Below are 17,187 nucleotides of genomic sequence, written 5' to 3' on the forward strand. Positions count from 1 at the left end.
GAAATATGCACTTGTTAGGTTTCTGAAAAAAAAATCCCTAAAGCTTTTAAAAATACAAATCTTTCATATGTAAAATAGTTAAATTGTGTTTTCCATTTTAATCACTGGGTCACAAATATTTATTTCAATATTTATTATTCAAGTTAAACATGTACCTGAAAAATATACAAAGAACATGAACAACTTCAGGATTACACAAAAATACTTGTAAAAACTTACAGAAACACAGCTTGAAACATATTGGCCCTTCATACAGTACATTGATCCAACAGCTCACTGTTAAACTAAATGCGCCGCCGTCCTTTGAAAGGACTTTTTAAAAATGTTTTTTTTTTATTTTATCTGCAGGAAAAGTCGAACACATTTGAACTGGAGCGAGTTTGACCACACCTAAATCAAATATGTTCAGATTCAGAAATGATCAACCAGCTTTGGTTATTAAAAGCATCCAGAAATATATATTTTTAGGCAATATGTTGCACAATTTTTTGCTGACTTTTTGGGATAGTAGTTTGTGTTTTTAGCAATTCTCTACATTCAGTGGTGATGCAAAAATAAACCTAACACATGCAAGTAACTTTAAATGTTGCAAACATTCGGAAAAACTTTAATGGAATACAGTCTTTCACAATTTTTCAATTTGAAACAAATACCGTTAGGCATTCTTCCCCTCACAAATTCAATACACGGTGTGTGCAGCACTCACTGACAAACTAAGAGAATATTAAGTTCATTTTAGGTTTGCTGAAAACGTTGATAACAGCCACTGTCTGAGATAATCACATTTACCTATTTATTCTGGGATGTTACCATGGAAACATTGTAACAAAGTTGTGTGAAGTTAAGGAAACTTTCACACACCTGTCCTCTACCACTGTTCAGGTGTATAATAAAGTGTTTACTTAAGTATGTAGAGGTAAAACCTTGCAAGTGCTGCTTATACTTACACTTCTGCAGACCATCAGCATCATCAGCTCCAAGGTAACAAGAAAAGAAACGGTTTTCATGGCTCAGCTGTGCAGCTGGAAGGGCCAATACGCAATCAGTCTAGCAGGTGAAAAGCACAAACTCGGAGCATGTAAAAATCAATGCCACCATACTCCAGGTTCTACTGATGGCAGCAGGAGTCCAGACACACAACACTCAAGTCCGTCCAAAATCACAAATGTATAGAAAAGGGCTTTAATACGCTTAGACGTGTGACGTGTTTGCGGATCACAGACCCAGAGAGGCTTTGAGCAAAGATGCCATGTCTTCAGGTATGGTTCCCTCTGAACCTAAAGGAAAATTCGTTTCAACAGTTAGTGACTTATTAATGGTTGGCTTTATGTTTTACAATATTTGAGATTTTTCTTAAACATATACACAGGAGACCCTCCATATGAATTCAAATGGCTTATTAACCCTTTGGAACCGCTGCCGTGCAGCTGTGAAATCAGCGTAATAAAACTCAGTCTAAAATAAACTTATTTGAATATTCTGCAATTGACATTTTAGTCAATTAAATAAATAATATGGCATTTATTTGTAGTTTTTGGATAAAATTATCTTTTATTTTAATAAATGAGACTGAAGGTGAACATAGATCTGATGGTTGCTGTAGGGGGTGGAGCTAAACTGAGCTGTCTGCTATTAAAAAGCGATCATTATTTTATTTTTGGACGGGGATCAGCATGAATTTTTAACTCCACCGCAAAATACCCACCCGCTACCTTTGCGGGAGGTTAGCAGACATGCCTCCACCTGTGAGAGGATTCCAGCCGAGCAGAACACCTTAAATTCAGCTGGATCAAACCTTACTTTTATTTCCACAAACACAATAAGGAAAATTTATTAGAAAAAAAAGCTGCGAAAAACAGAATTCCAGGGAGAATGTCAAATGGCCAGCAATGCTCTTAGGAGAGAATTGCTTCTATTTTGGCCTTCCTGGTAGTGGAAGCCACACAGGCAGACTGAAGTACAGCCACATAAAGGTCACATCATTGAGCCGCGAGGTCTAAGATGCTCCTCTATCAACAGAAAGAACCAAAGAAATCTGTCAATTTCGCCTGGATTTTTTTTGTATTTTCAATCAAAAACATGTTGATTAGTTTGCTGCTAAAATTTATTCTTGTTGTTTTTATGAAATTACACCTAAAAGTTTGAGTCCATGTTGTAAAAACAATTAAAACATTTTTGGAGTTTCCACAGCAAAATGAATCACTCTTTTCCAAACAAAATGTTCTGTTTTTTGCATGATTTTATGTCTAGTGTGTGAAAAAAAACATGGAAAAATGACAAAATAATGGTAGTGTCACAGTGGTGAGGTTGTGTTGATTAAAATGATACCAAATAAACAAGCAAGTAATCTGTCAAATTAAATATATACAGAGGTGGAGGAGGAATTTTAGGCCCAGGTTCCATAGGGTTAAAGGGAAATTGTTGTGCTTATATGTTGCCATTTTCTTATGCAAATATTTCAAAAATATTTTAGTTTATTATAGATAAAGTCCATTCAGAGTGAGCATGTGTGTTCACCTTCTTCAGCAGCAGTCATGTCTTGCTCTAGCTTTAGTTTCTTTTGGCCCAACTGCAGGATGCAGTCCTCTATGGTGTCTTTACTGATCAGCTTTATCACCTGTACAGTTCTGGAGAACACAACAACAACGCAAATGATCTTAACTCACTGCCTTTCAAATGAACTTTTTCTAGAAAATATGAAAATTAAATAGATTTTTCTTAGATTCGAGCCCAATCACAAAAAAAATAAATAACCACTGAATTCCATGGAGATGTGGTCTAACCTGGTCTGACCAACGCGGTGACACCGGTCTTCTGCCTGTTTGTCGTTGTACGGATTGCAGTCGATGTCATGCAGGATGACCACGTTGGCTGATGTTAGGTTGATGCCGAGGCCACCGGCACGGGTTGACAACAGGAACACAAATATGTCGGGGTCCGTGTTGTACTCATCTATCAGTACAATCCTGCAGGGGAGATGAGAGATAAACAACTTACATATGTGTGCAGATGATATCGATTTGCTCTAGTTTCCTTCTGGCATTTTAAACCAAAAATAGACAGTGATACTGTCTAGTGAACAGACAGTTAACCTTATAAAAATCAAATCAAGTCTCACAATCTAAAACAATTTGTGTTACAGAATAATAATAATAATAATAATCTCACCGATCAGCCATGGGTGTGGATCCATCCAGCCGGACGTAACGATGCTTAAGATTTTTCAGCAGCACCTCAACGATGTCCAGCATCATGGTGAACTGACTGAACAAAACCACCTTGTCTCCCTGCAGAACAGAAAAAACATTTTCTATCTCTCTGCATAAAGTCAATGTGTGAGCTTTAAATCCTCACAGGAGTTATTCTACAAATGTCTGCCAACCTTGCTTTTGAGTGTAGCCAGCAGCTTTGTGAGGTGATGGAATTTCCCAGAGTCCAGCACCAGGTCAATATCCAGCTGATAAGAACTAATGGAGGAGAACTGCTGACACAGACGGTGCAGCTCAAAGTCGGACATCACTTCCATGTCCTCCTGAATCAAAGCGGGATCTGCATCAAAGTGTGTTGGCTCCTGAGAGGGAAGACATGGAAAACAAAAGAACAAAATGCAAAGTTTTAGTAATATCTGGCCACATCAGTCAAACAAAAGTCTGGAAAGGGGTCAGGATGACTGACCTTCAGCATGAGTTTGCTCATGGCTTGGAGCTTTTCCTTGGTGTAGTACTGTCTGTGAAGCAGCGGGTGGTTGGCCATCTTCCTCAGCTGCATCATTACATTGCACAGCTCTCGCTCTGAGGAGGAGAAAGCAAATCCGTTTAGGGGATTGAAGCAGCAGAGAATTGCAAAACATTAAGAGAGGCCTACTCTCTCCGACGGCGGCCGTCTTCAGCTTCTTAAAGAGGTTCTGGTAGAGGGGGATCTGCTTCTCACTCATTGGGCAGAACTCGACCTTCTCTTCTTTGGAAGGAAGCTGCTGAAGGACCTGGAAAGACAGAAAACACAAAGAGATTTAGATCATTTCCTGTCAGAGAAACGGGAGCAACATAAAAAAATTGACCCGCAAGTTAAATAGAATAAAAATGCAAAAGAAAAAACAAAAAAAGGCAAATATTTTAGTAATATACAAGAACAAGCATTGCTTGTATTGCTTTAATCACGTCCATTTTCTATAAGAGCTTTAAAGGTTCAATTTTTGATTAGGTAGATTTATAACAGGGAATAGTTTTAAGGAAAATGGAAGACAACCCTATATTTTATAGTTTTTTACGATATAGTAATTAAATGACGATCTTCTCAATCCGTTTAAATGACTCACCTCACTCTTGACTCTTCGCAGGATGAAAGGTTTCATGATCCGTTTGGCCTGAGAAATACGATCCCTCTCAAAACGACTTTGGTCCTCGTGGGATTTCTGAAGTTTAAAAAAGTAAAAAGAAAAAAAAAGTCAGCATAATCCTTTCAATATAAAAGGGAGCTCTTTTTCAATATATTTTTTTTATCTGCTCCCAATTCACAACAACTTGAATAAAAAAATCCTCAGAAATGCAATTTTAAACTTAGTTTTCTTTATATATGTCCTAAATTATCAGAAAAACGCTAACACCAAAAACACAGTTTTAATGTTACCATAGAAAACATTTTGGAGAGTTGTGACGTAGAGCTAGAAAACATAGAGGGCATGATGAAGTTGAGGAGGGACATCAGTTCCAGCAGGTTGTTCTGTAAAGGAGTTCCTGTCAGCAGCAGGCGATGCTTAGCCTGAAAGAAACACAGAAATGATGTTTCTGAACTGATCTGTGCTGTTATTCAGGATGTATAGGATCAACAAATCAAACCTGTGGGGCATAAAAGCAACAAAGAAATTTTTTAATAATCTGTGTTGATAATTTAGAACTACTTTGGAGTTTGGAGGAGTTACTTAAGTTGCATTGTACTCTGGAAAGGCTGTGTATATGAACACTTTGTTTTCCTGAAAAGTTTCTCTTAATTACAGTATTTTTTAGCCCATAAGAATCATGAAATCCCTAAATTTTTTCAAAAATAATGTAATTAATCTTCACAAATATCAATATCTTTTGTATGAATTCTGGTCGTATTTTAAGTCCCACTCAAACTATATTTCTTCTACTGTAAATTCCTTTAAGTGGTCTTTTAATTATGATTATGCAGTTTTTTTCCAAAATCAAAAGAGCCTATGTTGGTTTTTAAGACCTATTTTCTGCAGAGCAGCAAGAGCTCAGTAGAAAGGGGATTCTGGTTTGTGGGCGGGACTGTTGGAGTAGAAGTAACCCTACGTTGATATCCCAGCATGCCTTTGTTTACAACCATATTTGGTTTAAACCTATTTATGTTGTATTTGGCTACTGCAATCGTTTCATAAAATGATACATGATAAACTAAGAGAGAAATTTCATAGTTTTGTATTTGATGTGTTATAACAGAAAAAAATGAGTTACTGAAAAGAAGGTGTACTTATTTGTCGTATTTCACTTTCTGCAAAGTCTGATTCTTGCAGACAAAAGAGGCGAACATGAATCATATTACAGTCCGTTAGAAAATATAAAAATTTTCAATTAACCCCGTTCCTCTGTCATACTTTTATTTATTTTGTTTAAATTTAGCCTTTATTTTACCAGGAAATTACATTGAGATTAGATCTATTTTTCAAAGGTGACCTGGGCTAAACAGCATCATTACATGAAAATATAACCAGTTCAAACAATAAAGTAGAAGTAAAGCACAATTAAAATGGACAGTATAACAATAATTAGGATTATTCATGAGTAATACAGTCAAGTCAAAAATGTCGTGCATATTTCTTTTAAAAGCTCAGAAAGCTTTGCTCTAATGCAATTCAAGGGAGACGCAGAGAGTTTAGAATATTATTCCAGGAAGGCAGAGAAGCAACAGAAAAGGCTGTTTTTCCTAATTCAGTGTGGAGTCTGGGAACAGAGAGAAGCAATCTGAGTGAAGAGCTAACTGTGTTTGCTAAATGCTACATTTTTAGACTGTTTTGATGCATCTGATAATCCAGTGTGCTTTATGTAAGAAAATAGACCGTATATTCCACATCTAGTGGTAATGTGCCTAATCCAGTGAACTTTATGGTCTGAAAAATACAGTACTCTATACCAACAAAACGTTTGCTTTTTTCAAAGTAAAAGTCCTTGAATTTCCATGTTTTAAAAAGGTTCAAGAATGTCAAGAAGCGTTGTGTTTGACTGGAGAAGTGTGGAATGAACTCACATTGATGGACATGAGGTGACGGTAGCGTAAAGAGTTCATGTTCTTCAGCATGTGGCCCTCATCGAACACAGCATAAACCAGAGGAAGCTTCCGGAAAAGACCCCGGTCGCTATCGTTTCCAATGGCTAAATTATACCTGTAAATCACACAGTGTGATGTGAAAACTGCTAGATCTTAAAGCACACATAAACAGGATTTTAATGTAAAAGAAGCAACTTTTATTACACTTTAAAGCTGTGTTCATGAAGATCACAGGTTTCTGTGAATACTTACGTTGTAACAATGACGTTGAACTGCACATAATTGTTGAGGATTTCATGTTTGAGGTAGCGGCGCTCATCCACTGATCCTGCAGATCAACAACATTGGTAAACTAATTCAGACATCAAATTTCCTAAAGAAATTCACCAAATTTCTTCTCTTTTCATCATAAACAGACACTTTTACGAAGATTATTAAGCAGTTCAAGGTCAACCACAGAAAACATTTAAAAGATCTAGGCTTTAGAAAAACAAGATATGAATATTAGATGGTCAGAATAAGTCTATTTGTTAAAATAAAGGCCGTTTTACCATAGTAAATGAGAACTTCAAGGCTTGGACACCACAGTTTCAGCTCTCTAACCCAGTTGTCTGCAAAGCAGCATCAGTGAGATCAGCATTGAACACAAACTGAAAAATGTGTTAATTACACTATTCTTGCTTTAAGACACAAAATACATGTTAGAGCCAAGTCAAAATGAGAGTTAAAGCAGCACAGCTGGATCTTTGTGGAGACACTTACCCAGTGTGGAGGAAGGCACGACGATGAGGTGAGGACCTTCTATTCCGTTCTCAAAAAGTTTGGCCAAAAACGCAATAGCCTGGATAGTTTTCCCCAAACCCTAAGAGGAGAGAGGGTGAACAAAAGGACACAACACAGCAAGAAAAGATTGATCAAATTAGAATGTAATTAAAGTCACAATCAAACAAAAAAACATGTATAAAAAATAACTTTGTGCAGGTTTTAGGTTAGTATTTGTACCATTTCATCAGCGAGGATGGCACTTAGTTCATGCTCATGGAGAAGCAGAAGCCATTTCAGACCGATCAGCTGATACGGCTTAAGCTTGGACCTGATGGGAAAAAAGGAAAACATTTCAATTGTTTTTGTTTTGTTTTTTCACAAGTTAAAGGAATTATTAGGTTATCAGCAAAAACAAGAATTTTATTGCATCACCAGAAGCAATATCCAAATAGACTCACTCAAGATGCTTAATAGTATAAGGATGAAATAATGCAGATTACTAAATGATGTGATAAACAGTAATAATCCTGTTAAACTGTGTATGATAAATTGTGCTATGACAGAGAAAAACATGTGTCCATAAAACCTCAAAAACTCTTTAAAACTTCAATCAGTCGAAATAGTAAGAAATCTTGGTGTAAAAATGTGCATCCAAGTGTAAAATCTGAGGTCTTTATCAGTCGGGATTACAGAGAATCTTGGAGAGTAATCTAACTTTGTAATATTAAAATTAGCTTAATTAGAAACTAAAAACTGTTAAAATGTTGTCTTGCAAACATTTCAGTATGTTTAAGTACCAATAAATGCAGCTAAAAATTAGTAACTGAGCAAAAAAGAGGAACATTTTTGAAGTACAAGGAAATTCCAAAAAATGCCCTTTACTTACTGGTTATTGAGCACAGCGGGTTGATTCAAGGAGCCTGTTCCATTCTCCATCACCTCTGTGACCTGCTTGACCATTCTTTTAGAAATGGTCTCACACTTGGACATGAGCCCAAGGACAACCTTCCGCTCTTTGAGGACGACCTTGCAGCCCAGCAGCAAGGCTTCTGAAAGCCCGTTTTCTTTATTAAACACATCGCACTGAAGACAAAAGAAAAAAAGAGTTTGAAATTGATTTTTAGGCATTTTTAACATGCTATTTGATATCCAGAGAGTGCAGAGTTAAAGTTAAGTTATCTAAAGGTCCATTGATGGAAAGTTATCCCATGCTGTGACCAATTAGGAAAATATTTTTTTTTTTCAAAAGCAGCTTGAGAGACAGAATTTTAAAGTTTCCTTGCCACCAATTTAATAGTTTGCACTGTGACTTGTGATATTTTTAACAAATGGTGAAAGCACATGTACGAATGCTGTACACTCTATAGAGCTTTTAACCCCCTGATTGACTGTACTCACCAGCATGTCCCAGCTGTCAAAAGGCCTCATCTCAACAATCTTCTGGGCTTTTTTGACAGAACAACCTGAGATGAGTGTGAGCTCGTCTATAGATGCATCTTTGAAAAACCGGAGAATCTCCTTTTTTGTTTCTGTCAAGCCTTCGCTGGCATCCAGGTCCTCATCTGAATCCCCAAACTCGCTCGACGCCACATCGTCTTCATCGTCCAACTCATCCTCAGAGCTAATTGGTTCATTTGAGGAATGGGCTTTTGACTTTCTCTCTGCAACTTGTTTCTTTGCTATACTGCTCTCACTGGTAAATCTAGGCACGGTCTTCGTCTCTGAAGAGGTGGATGATGGCTTTGGAGAGGAAGAGGTTTTTATTTCCTTTTCAGAAGATACTGACTCGGACTTTGTGGAAAGCCATGTAAAAACAGGGCCGAGTTTAATGCTGCTTTCTGAGCTTTTGCGGTTCTTGGGGTCGTTCTCTTCATCGCTGTCCTCCGTGGCGTCTGAATCGCTCTCCTCTGTTTCACTGATGCAACTGATGAGGCCTTCAGGTTCCTCCCCGTTTGTCATTTTGTTGTTGTTCTGCTTCATCTCTTCATCATTTGTTGTTTTTTCTTTGCTTGAAGTCATTTTACTTTCTGACTCAAAACTAGACATATCTGACAAAGAAAAATACACATTTTGTATGAGTGAAACAACTAATCCCAACATAAAACTCAAAAGAGGAGCCATTTCCAAACCTGTGTCTGAGAACATCTCCAGAACCTGCAGAGCCTCCTCCACATCCCAATCGTGCTCCTGCAGCACCATCCGCAGCTCCTGGACAAAACAGATTGACAAAATTACAGTAAATTATTATAATAACAATGATTAACATCACAGTACTGTCCATACAAGCCTCATCATTTAACCATGTCACACAAAACATTCCAGACAGTGCTTTGAAAAATCAACAGAGCAGCAGTTTAAATATTTTACAGGATAACATTTTAAATATTTTTGCCTAATCCCACCCCAAAAAACATTTGGTATCATCATTTGGCCTTTTGTTTAAAGACTCACTCCAAAGAAAACTGTGTTTTTGGTTTTTCTAACATGTTCTTGTAGCATTTGTCTCACGATGGAGGACATAAATAAAATAATTTGTAAATTAAAACAGCATTTCTGAGTATTTCTTTATTGAAATTGTGATGGATCAGGGGCAGATGGAAACCTAAGGATTGAAAAAGCTCAGGGTTGTGACGCAGCCCTATGTGGACCTAAGTTTCCTTTATCCACTCCAATTCTGAAGCCAAAACCAGACAAATAGATGAATAAATGTCTTAATTTTCCCCATCTGCAGCTATCATCTGGCTCAAAAAAGTACAGCTGGATATCGCTGATATTGCTCGCTTTTTTTTTTTTTTTGGCTGCGCTGATGTTAGCTCGGAGTTTGTGAGGTGCTAGAAGCTAGCAAGACAGAGTGTAAACAAAGGAATGCATGCTGGGTAATTACTGAGGCTAATAGTCCTAAGCTGCTGCCCTGCAGAAAATATATCTTAAAAAAAACCACACATGCTTTTTGATTTTGTCTAAAAACTGCATGACTATAATTAACGATTTTAAAATAGAAAAAAAAAAAAACTGAGAAGAACTTTAAAGCTCGATGCCTTCCTGACAACAGTACTGACTGCCTGAACTCTAAACTGTGACCTACAGCTGTGAGATGAGTGATCCATAAATTTTAAGGATAAAAAGAAAAAAACATCTTCAAAAACTTCTCCATTGTCTTCATTACATCAGGAAAAAAAATAACTAAAAATCTTATCTTGTGGAATGTATGTATCCCATTTTTGTATTATTATTTAACCTTTATTGTACCAGGAGGATCAGTTGAGAAAAGTTTCATCTATAAATGATGATCTGACATCCTTGTAAAATACAAAAACAGCAACCTTGTTTCATCTGAAAAAATGGTTTAATGAAGAAATTAAAATCAACATGTTTTTTTTTTAAATCAGACATTTACCTCTTTGTCCTGATCAGGAAACCTTTTCTGGAGCTTTCCGACCATGGCTTCCTGCTTTTCCCAGTTGGGTTCATTCCTTTGGCTGTTTTCTGCTTCATTGGAATCCTTTCAGTTACAAAAGAGAAGGTTTGAATTCAATCTTTTAAGTTATTTATTAAAGATTTTTTTTGATTTGTTAGGAAGCATCAGTGAGGTAACAGACATCTCATGTACATAAAGATGGAACTTATAGTTTTTGAAAGTTTAACTGTCTGCAGAAAGAGCTGGGGCCTCATATTGATGAACATCCAAAATCCAAAAAAGTGCAAAGAGGTTTTCCTTCATACACCTAAACCTACTTAAACTGAGTCAAATTGAACCAACAGTTTGGAACACGTGTTCATAAACATGAAACAACAGATTTTCACAGAATAAAGAATTTAGAAAATAAAAAACTGAAATAAAAAGTTAAACTTGAGGCAATTTAAAAACTGATGAAGAAAACTGCTGGTTTTGTTTGGGGTCATTTAGTGTTTGAAGAAAGAACCAAACCAATGAAAAGTTTTATTTAAACGATTTAATTGAACAAACCAGGAGTATTCTTTTTTAAGTAAAAATGTTGAAGAGATTTCACTCATTCCCAGTACAGAATGTGCTTTTATAAATACCATCTCTTGAAACATTTGCTCCTGTCGTTGATTAAAAACAGCCTAATTTTTAATTGGGATTTGCACCACCTCCACCACTCAACACCGTTCAGTCTGTTACTGGAGGTCTACCACTCTGCCCGTTTTCCAGTTCACCTTTCCCTCCTCATTGCTGACCAGCTGACTCCGGTGTTTCAATATTTTGAGAGACTGAACAAATCTGATCCAGGTAATCAGCAGTAGGAAGTGAAGACTACCCCTAATTTCAGGTACCGTACTCACAGCAGTGATGTTTGTGAAATTCTAAACTCCAGAATGAAGGGAATTGAACTCACCGCCGACGACCTCCTCCTTTTGTTTGGTTGATCCTTTCCGTGGTCCTCAGACAAACTTGAAGAATCTTGTTTTCTCTTGTGAGATTTACCTGGATTTCAGAATAAAAGTGATGATCCATATGACCAAAGCATGATTTTATTTCACTATATGCATTCCTACATTCAATACTTTCAGGTCTTACTTATCTTTTTTCTTGAATTCTGTTTTTATAAAGTTTGTAAAAAGGAAAATTTTGTATTAGAGAAAATAAGAAGGTTTTCCTGTCTTTCTGTAAAACTGTTTCGCTCTCCATCCAAAATTAAGTCAGATTAGGGACAGTTATAAGTTTATTAGACATCAAACCTTGGGATCTTGCATGAAGGCTGGGTATTACTAAAACACTAAATCTATTCTATGAAGACACACAGTTTGATTTAACTTACAATTGAACAAAAATCACATAAAAGAGAAAATTCGCAACATGATTTTGCCGATTATCCAAATTCTGATTTGAAGTTTTGTATGGAACCGTTTTTTCTGCTTATAAACTGGAGTCAACAATAAACTTAATGCAACAACTATAAACTAAATTAATTATTTGTATTGGAAGACAAGAAAGAGAAATTAACCCCATTAATGAATAAATATTTACCTTTTTCATCCCCAAACCTTGACAAGCAAAGAGCTACAGCCCCATCCAACGTGCATGTGCTGCTAATCACCTGAGAACACAAAACAAAATCATTTGTTTAAAACTTAGAATTAATAAGCAGAAACACCAAAACAATTAGTAAAAATTGTGCCATTTCAAGATATTCAAGAACCAAATTTGGTTAATCAGGACCTCAAAAGTAGTCGGCACCCAGTGAAAATGTACCGCCTGTGAGCGAAGTAATCTCTGACTACTTTGTGATGATGAACAAAAGTTTCATTTAGTACTTCACAACAAATAATCTATATATGATGTAATAATAAATTCGGTTCTTGTTTACTTCATGGGCGGAGCCATTTTGGTGCCCATCTGTGATTGGTCGATACATAAGTGAAGCTGCAAGCATCCTTGACACCAGCCTCACAGAGAAAGATAATCGCTGAATTCATGGCTACAAAAGCATGAAAAATGGCTTCGTCTGGACAGTAAGGTGGATTTTAAACATCTGCAGTTGATAGTGAATTCCTTTTTGTAGTTATTACAGGCGTGTAGAAATTTTTAGTAGCGTTCTCCGCAGCTTTTGGTTAAATTTCTGCAAAAATTAAAAAAGGTTATTGGACCACAGGGAATCTGAAGATCACACTAATTAAGCCCTATACATCTATTAGCTTACTGCTATTTTGATGTAACTGTGAATTACTGAAAAAGATTATTATTAATTGATGTTATTCAAAATGTTTTGTTGAATAAATCAGATGAGTTCTCTTACCAAATTTTTTACTTGAGTGTTACAAAGATGTTTAGTTACAAATAAGGTCCTTCAGGGGCTCCTCCTTTTAGAAGTTGTGTCATGTATGAGCAGGTTTGGGGGAAATCATAGTTGTCAGTAGTGATAGGACAGAAGCTACGTACTAAATCCCCCTTCCCTGCTGCTTTCAAATCGGCTGATATAATGCCCAACATGCCTGGAAAATCCTTATAAAGGGCTCTAATTTTCCCTAAGGGAGCACCTCCAGACCCACTCATCCTTTCTCATCTTGAAAATTTTGAGGTGAAGTCTTATATTACAATACAAATCCTAAAGATGGGAGTTTCTTGCCATTTGTACAAGTGAAAGAACAAGTTCAACACAAGTACATTGGAATTTTTCTTTGACAGCTCTTGAATCAGGTTGGAAAATTACAGAAAACCAAAAACAAAGTTGAACAGTAAATTAAGAAAAAGAATTAAGCAAAAGAGAAAAATGTGACTTAATAGCCAAGTAATAACTGGTGAATTGCAGAAAGAGGCGTGCTACAATCATAACAACACACTATTACACTGTGTCCCAACTGTCATTTTTTTGTGATATGTTGTAATTGTCCATCCGTCTCATTACACTTTGTGTCCAAGCTGTTCAACAACAGTTTTGGTGCAAACAGATAAATAGATTAAATAAACTGAATACATAAATTGTGTGGCCGGGAGGATTATGTCCTCAGCTGTGTTTTGTAGATCAGTCTTCCCCTCTTAATTCCTTTACTAACATTCTTACTGCAATTGGAATGAAGCTGTTGTGGAAGCATATCATGATGCTTTCAGGCCTGCAGTGAGTGAGGTTGTGGCTCCAGTCCACACACTGGATAGGGTAGACAGGGTAGTGTCTGTCCCTGTCGATCTTCACCACTTCTGTCCTGCTATGTTGTCTGTACGTGATCTCGATTGATGGAAGATTACACCCTTGCCAGGAGCATATTAGGTTATAACATCCCAGAATGTTCACTCACCTCCAATAAATCAACTCTTGACAGCTGAGGAAACATCTCCACTAATCGGGTCATTTTGTCGTCCATCACATCTTCATCACTTGTATGATCCTCATTTTTGGATGACTTTTGCACAGAACTCCTTTAGAAGAAAAGAAGAAACGAGTGTATTGAACAGTGAAAACATAACTTTTCAAGGCAGGTCAACTTAACAATCCAATAATTACCAGAGAAAAATGACAAATTATGATGACTACAATGTGCACACTTACTTGACTTTCTTGGCTGCAGATGTTTTGGTGTTTGGTTCAGAAAGAACCTCCTCGTCTGAGTCCAAAGAAATGACATCTTCAAAAACAACTCCTCGTGGATTGGACTTTTGATGGGTTTTGGCAGGTCTGACAGGCTTTGCTACGAATAAAAACACACAAGTATTAGGCTAATGTCAGTAGATGGGTAGCATCTTATTTTTTTAGACATGTTTTAAATAATTTGGAAGGTGGAGTACACACAGAATCAGTGACACAACTAAATACTATGCTGTGTGTGCTTAAAATGTGTGCTAGCTAACAGAGTCCCGGTAGGTTTTAGCTAACATTTACCTGGTTTGTTCTCCTTTTCAGACTCAGGACTATTCGAACCGCTCTGTTTTTCTTTGCTCGTCCCCGTCTTCTCATAACGAAAACGGTCCAAATTGAACATACTTATTAATTTCAGCTATTTTTCGTCACCAAGAAAATTTGCCTTTTGTCTCCTCCTTATCAGCAGCGTTTTCTGTTGTCTTCCTGTGTAAGAAGCACGACGTTCTTGCTAGCCGTTTCGGTAGTCGAGCCAGATGTTAGCATAAAAGCAGAGGATTGATTCAGCACAAATTCCAATTTGACACAGCCTCTGTTAAAGCACGGCAACTTTAAGTTGACAGACGACGAATAAAATTTGTCATAAAAATAAATACAATAAATGTCAGGGGTTGTTATTTATAATCAGCTTGTCTCCTTTAACACCGGTTTCCCGCTAACTCTGTCAGCCCCTTTAGACGGCTGCTCCACGGGCACTGCTTATTGGATGAAGAAAAAAGTAGGCGGGAACTATTACCGGAAGTGCAAGATGGTAAACTGTAAATACTTCCGTTTTGCTCAAATCCTTAAGTTTGCTGTTCCCGCTCGATACAAAATAGCAAAAAATGTTGTATCTACCTTCAAAATTAAAATAACTACTTACATTTTACGTTTTTTAGATAGCTGTTTAATAAGTGATACGGAACAAATTGTTATAAACAATATGATGTGGATGAAAGTTTCACTGACTTTCAAAAAGAGCATAGCATTATCTTGACAGTTATATACACGTGTCTGTCATGTAATTGACAGTGATGTAACAACATGTTGGGGCTAACTATGTAACAACAAATTCCTCACTTAATAATTATTTGAAACTCATTCTTGATATTTTATTACAGCATGTAGTTCAGAAAATGTTCTGAATGTGCATTTAGTATAGCACAACCCCTTACAAAATGTAGTCAATTTAAGTGTACTAGTAGCCTATACTAAAATTTACTTTTCATATACAAGGCCTATACAATGACTCTGCAGCCTGAAGCTCTGGAGCCACATGCAGCTCCTTTATTCCTCTATTGTGGATTTTTGGCTTTGAAGAGAATCACTGACAGTTTGAATAAATTATAGATTTTTAGTTTTGGTTCATAAGTTTTAGTTAAAATACATTTATGTTTAGATTTTTAACATGTCAGATAAGGGTGGCGAAAGTTTTATCATTAATCTTGATTGTCAGAGATGTTTATTGTTAAAAAAATTTAAAGCATATGTTTTCTTCTTCAACTGCACAACAATATCTATGCTGTGCAAAGTTTTTTTAAGTATATAAATGTATCTTTATTATTCTTGAAGGAAATTCAATAATAGATTTGAAAAACATTCTACCAAGGTATCATGTATATATTTGATAGTAAAAGGAGAAAGGGGATGATGGCTACATAATATTACTAGAAAATGCCCTGTTTAACTCAGCTTTTTTGCAAAAATTAATTCAAGTAAATCTACTGCAACATCCTCTTCACAAATGTTTTATTTAAGAGTAATTTGTGTTTGCTGCTATCAAAAGTATAAGAAATTAAGTGCTTTATAAATAAACATATGACACTGATTATTATTATTATTATTAAAATTATTTAAAAGCTACATTTTATGGCTAAATGGCCACAAAACATGAATAAAGTGTATTTTGCGGTAGGAAAGTGGGCTGCATTATTTTAGCGCTTAAGACCTCTTTTAATGTACACTCATGCTCAATTACACTTCATAAAAACAAACTTCAGGTGCACTATGTTTTGCTATGGTGTTCATATACTATTCATTAGTATAAATTAGTTAGCCAACCTACACTTGTACAGTTGATGACCTATATAAATCTCATAATAAATACAGATTGCATCTTTTTTTGAGCTGACTGAAAGCTGCTTTCTATAAGGGAAGGAATCACAAAATAAACCTTGTTTTTGGTCATTCAGTCGTTCCTCTTTTGCCCACTAGATGTCAGACGTCACGTCAGGTTTTGCCACACTGTTTAAAAGTGGGCAGACAATCCTGTCAAATCAGAGAAAGGCATGTTCTGCTGTTCAGTTTACCTGCAAGACTATTTGCTCCACTGCTGCATTTGACTGAACTTTCTATATCAGTTAAAGAAGAGCAGCAAAATTGTTTGCAAAAGTCAAAGTAACTTGACAGTAATCAAGAAAAAAAGAGTTTTATATAAACTAAATTACTGAGACTTCAAGATGAAAATTTTTGAAATATAAATTTAAGTTTTTCTTGGTATATTTTTCAAGTAAAACAAACAAACAAACAAAAAAAACATGAAAAACTACATTAAGTCACGAATTACATCAAGAATGCCCCAGGTAAAGAGAAGAAAAACTATTTGTAGCCTATGTAGAGTAACTTATATCAATAGATTTGTAAAGTGGTTAAAATAAACTATTTACAGATGTGCACAAACAATTAATCTGGGATTATGTTGCCCTGGTTCCTGTGGATCTCCTTCGTCCGAACACCTCCGCCACCAATTCAACATCATCCTGCCGCCTTACTGTCGCCCCACTATCGTCATGGCGACCATGTAAGTTATAGCATTGCTTGTGTGTGTATATGTGTGTGTTTCTGCTCCACCTTGAACACAATAGGCAGACTGACACTGAGTCTGATAGGGGTCACAACCCCTCACAGTAGGAAGCCCAAACTGTGGCTCCTCGCCTCTCCTGTCCCCCTGCTCAAGTTCTGTATCTGTGTGTAGCATTTGTGTGTCTTTACTTTGTATGCTTGAGTTATGATAGATGTTTTTTTTTCTCTCCCTCCTTTTCAACTTTGTTAAACTTGCATTTTTTGTCTGAGACATAGTAGC

General features: G+C 36.4%; 1 protein-coding gene across 1 annotated transcript; it reads right to left on the minus strand.

Moving 5' to 3' along the window:
* Nucleotides 1-118: 118 nt before the first annotated feature.
* smarcad1a (SWI/SNF-related, matrix-associated actin-dependent regulator of chromatin, subfamily a, containing DEAD/H box 1 a) lies at nt 119-14,827 on the minus strand. Its single transcript, XM_024275258.2, has 23 exons — nt 14,370-14,827; nt 14,040-14,178; nt 13,789-13,909; nt 12,023-12,092; nt 11,391-11,479; nt 10,430-10,534; nt 9,162-9,240; nt 8,431-9,080; nt 7,919-8,115; nt 7,270-7,360; nt 7,030-7,129; nt 6,819-6,878; nt 6,520-6,595; nt 6,247-6,382; nt 4,627-4,758; nt 4,316-4,411; nt 3,865-3,982; nt 3,676-3,791; nt 3,383-3,571; nt 3,169-3,287; nt 2,784-2,966; nt 2,518-2,627; nt 119-1,277 (listed from the first exon to the last, which is right to left on the minus strand). Exons 1-23 carry the CDS (start codon nt 14,467-14,469, stop codon nt 1,216-1,218), a joined length of 3,138 nt encoding a protein of 1,045 aa, XP_024131026.1. The 5' UTR covers nt 14,470-14,827; the 3' UTR covers nt 119-1,215.
* Nucleotides 14,828-17,187: the final 2,360 nt, after the last annotated feature.

Source organism: Oryzias melastigma, linkage group LG9 (assembly GCF_002922805.2).
Source record: "Oryzias melastigma strain HK-1 linkage group LG9, ASM292280v2, whole genome shotgun sequence".
In the NCBI taxonomy this organism is placed as follows: domain Eukaryota; kingdom Metazoa; phylum Chordata; class Actinopteri; order Beloniformes; family Adrianichthyidae; genus Oryzias; species Oryzias melastigma.

Coding starts and splice junctions, on each gene's coding strand:
- smarcad1a (XM_024275258.2), bottom strand. CDS start 14,469: ATGTTCAATTTGGACCGTTTTCGTTATGAGAAGACGGGGACGAGCAAA. Junction 12,093..13,788: donor CAAGAGTTGATTTATTGGAG/GTGAGTGAACAT, acceptor TTGTGTTCTCAG/GTGATTAGCAGCACATGCAC. Junction 7,361..7,918: donor CCCGCTGTGCTCAATAACCA/GTAAGTAAAGGG, acceptor TTTTCCCATCAG/GTCCAAGCTTAAGCCGTATC.